The sequence below is a fragment of the Coenobita brevimanus genome, chromosome 106 (genome assembly GCF_032717465.1).
Source record: "Coenobita brevimanus isolate Jiangsu-jjx chromosome 106, ASM3271746v2, whole genome shotgun sequence".
Lineage (NCBI taxonomy): Eukaryota > Metazoa > Arthropoda > Malacostraca > Decapoda > Coenobitidae > Coenobita > Coenobita brevimanus.
This window is the reverse complement of record NC_137059.1, coordinates 2,942,699-2,952,500: the sequence shown is the minus strand read 5'-3', so window position 1 is coordinate 2,952,500 and position 9,802 is coordinate 2,942,699. Positions and strand designations below refer to the sequence as shown.

At 40.9% G+C, this 9,802-nt stretch overlaps 1 protein-coding gene across 1 annotated transcript in view; it reads right to left on the bottom strand.

The window, feature by feature from the left end:
• Positions 1 to 9,802, bottom strand: part of LOC145416485 (gamma-aminobutyric acid receptor subunit alpha-2) — a 59,491-nt gene that overhangs the window by 14,593 nt on the left and 35,096 nt on the right. The window contains exons 4-7 of the mRNA XM_080285442.1: positions 4,154 to 4,236; positions 3,151 to 3,288; positions 659 to 811; positions 102 to 262 (exon numbers count right to left, since the gene is read on the bottom strand). Coding sequence (XP_080141568.1) covers positions 102 to 262; positions 659 to 811; positions 3,151 to 3,288; positions 4,154 to 4,236 — 535 coding nt within the window. The remainder of the gene's footprint in view (positions 1 to 101; positions 263 to 658; positions 812 to 3,150; positions 3,289 to 4,153; positions 4,237 to 9,802) is intronic.

Here is a 9,802-nt window from a genome sequence, read left to right as displayed (position 1 = left end):
CAGTTCTATGGCACTGCAATATCCAAAACTCATGACATCAACCCAGTCTGTTTATCTATCTATCTATCTATCAATCTATCTATCTATCTATCTCCACTCACCTTAGTAAAGAAGTGTACCCCAGCGAACTGCAGTAGTGTGGCAATGCAGTATCCGAAACTCATGAGAATAAACCAGTCCAGTGCTGTTGCATAGTGGACCTTTGGCAAATCAGTCCGGGTGTCGAGGCTAATGGTGGAGAGGGTGAGCACGGTGGTGATGCCTGGGGGGAGATAAAGAAAATGAGAGAGAGAGAGAGAGAGAGAGAGAGAGAGAGAGAGAGAGAGAGAAACATCAGTAAACCAGAAAGCAATCAGAGTGCATCCCTCCGCATACAGACAAACAGACACAAGTGAATACAATCTCCATTAAGTTTCGTTGGCGGAGGTAATTAGCCTAACTTAACCAAATGGTATTTATGCCTAACTTAGTCCTATCATTTTTAAAGTAGATGATGAATAAAGGAACGAAAAACTAATTAAAAAAAAAAAAAACTAGATTACAAATATTCTAAATTCATAATAAAAAAAAACAATTGTATGACGAACTGTTGTACGCTGAAATCTGGGGAGGAATGAACCCAGTAGAACCCAGCAAAACCCAGCAAATATTCTCTTACCCAGGCCGACTCGATCACTGGTAGCTTCCCTGTTGATCCAGAAGGAGACCCAGGAGAGCACCACGATGAGAATACATGGCACATAAACCTGGATGAGAAAATACCCAGCACTGCGAGACAGGTTGAAGTTGACGCGTAGGGCTGAGTACATGCCTGTCGGGGGCGTGAGGGGAAGATGAGAGGCAAAACAGAGGCGGGAGATGATGGATAACGGCGGAAAACCAAAGAAAAATGTGAAAAATGCATCAGAAATTTGACCAAAATTGAAGGGAAGGTGAGAGACAGAGGCTGAAGGTCAGGCGTAGGACAGAATACACACCTGCTGGGTGGTGGAAAGATGAATACACAACCAAGAACGGGACTAAATCTTGCTAATTCATCTAAGGCCGATCTAGAACTTACCATCAAGTAGGAAGGAGAGAGGAAGTTGCGTGTTTGGGTACTGTAGTAAGTTTGGGTTATGTTAAAAGTAACAATAAATATTTAAATCAAAATACTGTGTACGAGGTAGCAGTACTTACAGTCTCAGGTTCATCTAAAATGTGACCCCGGGGGACTGTCTACCATCTTCCGTTTAGGGGATAGAGAAATAGATGAGGGACGTTTGTATAACCAGGCAGTTGAGCCGCCTGGTTATAGCGGTGCCACCACATGACGGCGTCCCTCTCCAGCACTAAACCAATATCCAGTGTGAGAGAACATTATTTAAGGTTTCCTTCAAAAAATCATTTTCTCTAAAGGAAACATAGAAGAAAACGATATTTCTTATGGCACTCTTAAATATTTTACAGAAAATGTTTTATTCCGCTGTTTACCCTTATTTCATACACACCGAAACATGATACTTGCTCTTTTTGTGAGAAAAATAAGATGAAAATAAAAGAAACAGGAAAAAATGCTAAATAGACTGCAATTTTTCACGCGGATTTCAAACTAATACGAAATGTAGAGTGGAAAAAACGAGAAAGCATAGTGGCATACATCGAGAAAAGCGGAGAGTTGACAGACGAAGCCGAAAATGGCAGCCTGAGAGGAAGTTGGAGAAGATCGGGGAGAAGATAAACTCATGGCAGAGAATGGATGATAGGAGGAAGGTGGAGCCATGATGAAGTGTGGAATGGAAGAGTGCTAGCTCGGGGAGGAGGGAGGGACGGTAGAGTGGAAGGTGGAAGAGAGGGGATGGAGAGATGGAAGTGTGGAAGGAGAGAGAGTGATGCAAGAGTGGAATCTGAAAGAGAAAGAGGGATGGAGAGGGTGGAAGGAGAGACGGAAGAGAGGATGGTAAAAGAGAAGGGAGGGATGGAAGAGTGGAAGATGGAGGAGCAGGGATGGGATGGGAGAATGTCAGGCGTTAGAGGAAAGTGTCAGACGCGGAGGGAAAGTGTCAGACGTGGAAGGAAGTGCCAGACGTGGGAATAAAGTGTCAGAGGTGGGAGGAAAGTGTCAGACGTAGGAGAAAAAGGTCAGAGGGAAGTGCCAGACGTGGGAGGAAAGTGTCAGGCTTAAGCAGCAGGAAGTGGCCTAGGGGAGAGGAACTTTGTGGACAGTCAAGGACCACTGGGGTACTCTTACTGACCCGTCCTTGACTCCCCTTCCTCTTGTCTGGGTCCTTTACCTCCACCACACCATCACCACCACAGTCACCACCACAACACACCATCACCACCACACCCCTACACCACCATTACATCACTACACCATCACCACCACACCAAACCAACACACCACCCTTACACCACTGGTATCACCACCACTGTGCTTACAAAATTGCTCTCTGCCCAAACTGAGGGTTGAACTCGCGTCCTTTCAACGACAGATCTTTTATCTAACCAATGCATGCTTCCCAGTAATAAGGAATGACTGTCAGGTAATATGAAGAGAAGAGAAATAATATGACTGAGAGAAGAAAATAATAATAAAGACAACTAATATGGAATGGGAATAGATTCATACAGAGTTCAGTGGAAAAGGGAAGGGGAGGGAAATGCAGGTAAAGAAAATGAGGAATCAAAGGTGTAAGGAGAGGGGTGACTAAAGAGAATGTCCGTGATGCTGAAGGGGGACTATGAAAGGACTGCGTGCATTTTTTTGGTGGAGGGAAGCGAGGACGATAGCAGGAGACAATAGCACCTTCAGGAAATTGAGTATCGTTGCAATCATTCACCTTCACGTCTTGCAACACAGGTGGAAAGTTAATTAGCGTCCACCCTTATTGTAATCCGTATAACAATGAGCATTTTTCCTTCCTGGTGTGCTGGATATTGAGAAAAAAGATCAGGACTCATCTTTGATCTGGAGACGTTAATTTACTTTCTCGCTGCTTCAAGACGATTTTATTCATCTTGTTCGGGAATTTGAAAGAGAGAGAGAGAGAGAGAGAGAGAGAGAGAGAGAGAGAGAGGGTGAGAGACAAAGAGAGACAGAGAAACATACAGAAAATTTTACACCAATTTAGAGTGAAAAGAGTACTGAATAAATTAATTTTTCCATACCTTTACCTGCCCGCCACCTGACTGAATAATTCGTGCATTTCGTGTTGATAATTTCGAACTGACTGAGCGCCATTCCAGGTACGAAATTTACCAGCTTCTTGTCCCATACGAATTTCACGTCTTTCTCAGTGTATGCGTCTGTGGAGAGAAGGAGAAGGGTTTTTGAAGTAGAATATAATATAAAAGAAGAAAAGAGGTGAGGAGAGAGAGAGAGAGAGAGAGAGAGAGAGAGAGAGAGAGAATATTAAAAACTAAGAGAAGAAAAAAAAATGTGGAAGAGAGAGTCATAGAAGGAGATGAGAAGGATTAAAAAGAAAGAAGAACAAAAACAAGAACACAGATAGAAAAGGATAGATAAAAAAGTTAGCTGTGTTTGTAGCTGTAGAAGAGTTAAAGCTAAAAAGAAAGAGAAAAGATATATAAAAATAGAAGGTGAAAGTAGAAGCAGAGTATCAAAAACGATGAAAGAAAAAGTAGGCAAAAAAGGTGACCTATGGTTTCTCGTACTTAGTGATATTAAGAAAAAAATATATATATATATATATATATATATATATATATATATATATATAAATATATATATATATAAATATAAATATATATATAAAAAAAATAATATCATTCCTAAATCGCCATAGCAACATTATCATTTTTTTTTTTTTTTTTAGGCATCGTGAAATTTACAGGAAAATCAAGGAATTATTAAAAAAAAAAAAAAAAGCCAGAGTGAGAGGAAACACAGACAGACAGACAGACAGACAATTTTTCACCAAGTTAGAGTGAATAGAGCGCCTCACCATGGTCGGACCAGGGCCCTTCCCACGGCGAGGTGCAGGGATATATGAGGAGGTTTGGTTCCCGAGTGGACGCCGCATATGCTCCACCCAGAGTGCACAGGGTCACCACATGTAGGCTCCTCATTCGTTAGTTTAATTGCAATAAATGGAATAAATTGGTCTTTGTTACTGGTGTGTTAGAGAGAGAGAGAGAGAGAGTAACTTACAGCTGCTGATAACAAGAGGGCAGGACTGCTTATCCAGGGGGAAATTTCGAAGCTCCATTGGACACTTAGCCTTTATCGTCAGTCTGTGGGGAAGAGAGAGAAAATATTTGATGATTCTTTGCAACATCTTCAGTTGCAGAAATCCAAAGCTGAACACAAGCATCTATAGTCATTTTATCTTAACTTGGCCCAGGTCTTTGTCTTTTTGCTGTTTATTTTTCTTTAATGGAAAGAAAAAGGAACCAAAGGCTAGAATCACGTAAGATGTTTGTTTCAAGAAAAAATAAAAACAAGATTATAGAGAGGCAAATTCACATGATGATACTCTGGCTCTTGCATCATTGCCACAGCACCTCTTCGTGACTATGATCACATTCTCGTATTCATCTCTGGTTACCGCTCAGCATTCAAGACGGAGAGATGGCAATTTTAGGCCAAGTTAGAGTGAAAAGTGTAGAGTAGTAGTAGAAATATCTAGACTTTACGGCACTAAATCCTTTATTGGTGTCTCCATGCTGAGTAAAATCGCAGCAAGAATATTAAACAAAAAAGCCTCTTGGTAATAATTTTAGGTTTCCTTCCGAATTAATCGTCAGTTAGAAGTAAAAATATAGCAATAAAGATGGTATGCTTTAACCCTAAGTTGCAAAGTGGACTGCAAAACCCCTAGATTTGTTGATCACGTATGGAAAGCCTGTGGTTATTACGTATAGTTAGCCTGCATCCCACGTTACAGAGCGCAGTTAGCAGTCATACAGGGAGGCCAGACATGTTCCATCTTCGTTATATACTTTGGAAATTATCGCAAAAATATTGGTACTGTGCCTTCCACTTTGAGAAATCCTACTTTGAAATATGAGGACTATGCATAGGGTCATAAATTTCAGTAAAGGAGTTTGAAGGAGATTATCAGCCTCCTAATTGCCAGAGGTCTCTCCAAATATCAATAAGACTTGGTGGTAGTATCAAAAGGACTGATAAATTAGACGTAGCAATGTAGATAAACTTGGACATGTGTGGCGTTTTGAAAAGAGGTGCAGATTAAGCCAACTTTCATTACTTAATATCTTTACCTCTCTCGTCCCATCTGAGCTCGACTTTATTGATGAACTTGACTGTATTACCATGATGATTAAATCTTCATCAAGGTTTACGGTTATCAGAAACAATTTTAATATTCGTCTTTCTTTGATCATTCACATCTGTTTTGTTGATAAGGATATAGAAGCTGAATGAATGAGGACAAAAGAATTAACAGATACTAATAATCTCAACTCCACGAAAATTTGGTTGTGAAGTATTTGGAAGTTTTATGAGTGAAGAGAAAAATACAAACGCAAAATCTTAGAGACAACTGAAGTTAAAATGGTTTGGCTTTGACGTGTAAGATAATTGTATAAACGAAGACGGAGGTAATGTTAAAAGAATGGAATGTGTTCAGGCATCCCGAAATGAACGGATCTTGAATACTGCTCTGTTATTTTGTATTTATTATTAGTTATTTTTATTTTTTGAGGGAACAATCTTGCGGGTTTCTGGTCTTTGGTTCCTTGTTCCTTGCATTAAAAAAAAAATACTTTAGTCTGTATGTGCGAAGTATATGGTGGCTGTATAAATGAAGAAAAAAATAAAAATACGCAATACACAACTTAAAATCAGAAGATTTTTGGTTCTCTTGTAAATATATAAAGAAAAAGCAAAAAACATTTAAATATTTACTCTGGTTTTGGAAGAGGAGTGTATAGTTGCTTTATGAGTGGGGACAAAAATGTAAACAGATATTTTTTTACACAATTTACGCTCATAGTAAATATATCCTTAAATTGGCTCAGGTGTTTTTCCAGCCGTATCTTAACATTCCAGGGCGACTGTCACGCGTCTGGAACATGGAACGAGCATTACAACTCTCTTACACTACTCTCTCTCTCTCTCTCTTTCTCTCTCTCTCTCTCTCTTTCTCTCTCTCTCTCTCTCTTTCTCTCTCTCTCTCTCTCTTTCTCTCTCTCTCTCTCTCTCTCTCTCTCTCTCTCGTTCCTTTCAATTTTTTCTCCCTGTGCCTTTTCACCTCCTCTCTCTTTCCTCATTCCTTCCTTCTCTCTCCAAGACAACACTTTCTTCCTGTTTTCTTCCACTGCCCCCATTTCCCTCCCCCTTACAACTCTCACTTCTTCACTACCTTTATCCATTCTTACTTTCTCTTTCCTCTCTCTCTCTCTCTCTCTCTCTCTCTCTCTCTCTCTCTCTCTCTCTCAAAATTTCCTTCGTTCCCTCCCTTCCTCTCTCCATTAGGCACTCCTCCCTCCACAATATTCTCTCCCCTCTTAAGATTTCCCTCCATCTCTCTCTCCCTCCCTCCCACAATACCCCTCCCCCCGTCACTCTCTCACTCTCTCTAATGCAACACGCTTTCTCACTCTCGTACTCTCTCTCTCACCTACTGACCTGCAACACCGATAACTTCTCTTAACTACTGATGATGATGATGATGATGATGACGATGGTGATGACAAAGATGATGACGATGGTGCTCCTGCTGCTGATGATGATGATGACGATGACGATGGTGATGACGATGGTGATGATGATGATGATGATGATGATAGCGAATTCCTTTAGGCTAATGACCTCTAAACACAGCACGATAATAACAAAAATTTCTGAGATATAATAATGATAATGATGATAATGATGATGATGATGATGGACTGCACAAGGGTGAATTAACTCCCATTGTCCATCCCTTCCATACTCCCCCATTACGCTTTCTATGGCACCATTCTTCCCCCCCATAGTGTCCCACTCTCTCCCTCCATTCAGCCTCCATTCACTTTTCCTCTACACGATTATGCATCTTATTGTGACCCTTCCTACAGGCTCATCTACTCTCTCTCTCTCCCCCTCTCTCTCTCTCTCTCTCTCTCTCTCTCTCTCTCTCTCTCTCTCTCTCTCTCTCTCTCTCCCCCTCTCTCTCTCTCTCTTACATCCTCTCTTTCTACACCCTCTCTCTCTCTTTTACACTCTGTCTTTCATACACCCTCTGCCACTAAATCCTCTGTCTGTCTGTCTCAGAATCTTCTGTCACTGCATTTTTCACCCTCTGTCTCTCTCTGCGCTCTTTCTCTTCACCCTCTATCTGTCTCTCTCCATCTATCTATCTACCTATCTCTCTCTCTCTCGGTCCTCTGTTTCAATCTCTGCATCTTTCTCTGCACACTTTTTCCGTAAACTCTCTGTCTTCGTATCTAAAGCTGTCCCCTAAGAATAACCCCAGGGGCGACCTTTGAGGGCTCCATTAGCGAGTCTTCATGCTGATACGGAGCTGTAGAGCCTCACCTGTCTTGCCATTACGTCTTGTTGCTCTAAATGGAAAGGTGAATGGCTTGCAAGAAGGCGTTTTGTTCTTGAGTACATCCTCCTGTACACTGTAACACCGTACTGTACTCTCGTTGGGTACAGGGCGCGTCGTTACATCCTTCTCCTTTGCGATTCACTCCACCTTAATCTTATATTATCTTTATCATCCTTTTTAATATCAATACTCTTTATCAATAGCAAATTTCAGGATTTCAGACTGGAAAATAAACTGGTGAGGAAGAGGTGCTGCGTAATTTCGGAAAAAGTCATATAAAAAAAAGAAACAAAAAATTATAATGGTTCCGTGCAGTCGCCTACTTTGGGTTGATTTATAATTTCACTATAGTAACTTTAATTTTTGGCTCCATGACTTGCAAAAAATAGATAGATAGATAGATAGATAGATAGATAGATAGATAGATAAATAGATAAATAGATAGATGGCATATATAGGTAAAAAGATACATAAATATAGATAAAATTTTCCTCCAAGTGTTTTGAAATTTGAAAAGGAACACACACACACACACACACACACACACACACACACACACACACACACACACACACACACACACACACACACACACACACAACCCCAAACATTTTCTCGCCAATACGCTAAAGGCTCTTGTCATAATATTTTTTTTTCATTATCACAAATAATAATAGATTCAGAAAAGATCAGTCATGGGGAAGAGGTTAAACCAAACTCTATTTTTTTCCATTAACCTCTTCAGCGGAATGACGTAATTTATTTTGGACTTGTTACCTTGGATGATTTTTTTTTTCGTCTCTCTTACGGTGACTTCTTGATGTGAGGCTAAAATAGATTCTTACTTTCTTTTCTTTGGTGGGTGGGGGAGAGCCTTCTTTATAACTAGCCTTGTCTTATTCTATTAGTATACTCACAGGAACTGCCTAGCATGCGCCAACCAGCCTACTGTAGTTATCTTTTTCTTCTGTGTTTTTTTTTTTTTTTATATAACTTCTCGTCCAACTCTTCAATTAAAAAAAAAAAAAAAACTGTGATCAAAAAAATTCTCCCCGATGCATTTCAATTCTTCATGTTCCTCCACTACCTTGCTGTCTTCTGTCCCTCATTCTGTTCTTCTCTCCCCCATCTTATCTCCCCATTTCACCCTCTAACTTACATCTCCCCCTTCTCTTCTTTTCATTTTACTCCCCTCCATATTTTTGTCTCCCCCCATCTCATCTCCCCCGTCCCCAGTTCACTCTCTCCCTCTCATCTCCCCCTTCTCTTCTTTTCGCTTTACCCCCCCTCCCTCTCTCCCTACGCCCCCCTCCAGCGAACCAGATGATGTGTAGAGGGGAACTGCTGTAAAGGATGTGTAATTGAACTGTGATTGGTTGCTAGAGGTCAAAGTGGGAGTTTTATGGGAATGCAATTGGTGGAATGTCAAGGAATGTGGCTAGAGAGGGTGTAGTTTTCAGTGGAATGCGTTCGATGTGGAGGGTGAAAGATGAGAGAAGGAAGGAAGGAAGGAAGGAAGGAGGGACCGAAGGGGAGGAGAGAGAGGGATGAAGGAACTAAGAAAGATAAGAAAGAAGGAAGGAAAGGAGGGAAGGAGGGACCGAAGGGGAGGAGAGAGAGAGAGGGAAGAAGGAATTAAGAAAGGTAAGAAGGAAGGTAGGGAAGGTGGGAACGGGGATAATGATGATGGTGGTGGTGGTGGTGATGATGATGTTGTTGGTGATGTGGATGTTAAGTGATGATGGTGATGTAAATGTTAAAGGATGATGATGATGATGATGATATGGATGTAGGGCAGGGTTAATGATGATGATGATAATGATGACAAAATCTTCTGACCTAGAATATCGAAATAGACAAAGTTACCCTAAGCCTTCCGTGACCTAACACTGCATTATTTTTAACAAGTGTCGTAAAAACCTATAATTCACCTTAAATAGACAAGTTTTATAAGCTTTAGGAGAGAGAGAGAGAGAGAGAGAGAGAGAGAGAGAGAGAGAGAGAGAGAGAGCAGGCTATTTTTTTTTTATAGCGATTTTCCAAACTTCACCTCCTCCAGTTTTCAACCTTCTCTCTTCTTAATTTCTTTTTTCTCCTCCACGGGCGTCCCCTAATTCCCCAACCCAACTTTCTCCTCCTCTAGGATTACCACCTCAAGTTACCCTATCCGTCTTAATCCAGGTAATTCAGGAAAGGTTAATTTGACTTCACCTAACCCACACTCCACCTTCCACACCTCTCCTCTCTCTGCCTTGCTGGTGGGACTGTGATGGATGTGGGGATATGTGGGGATGTTGTGT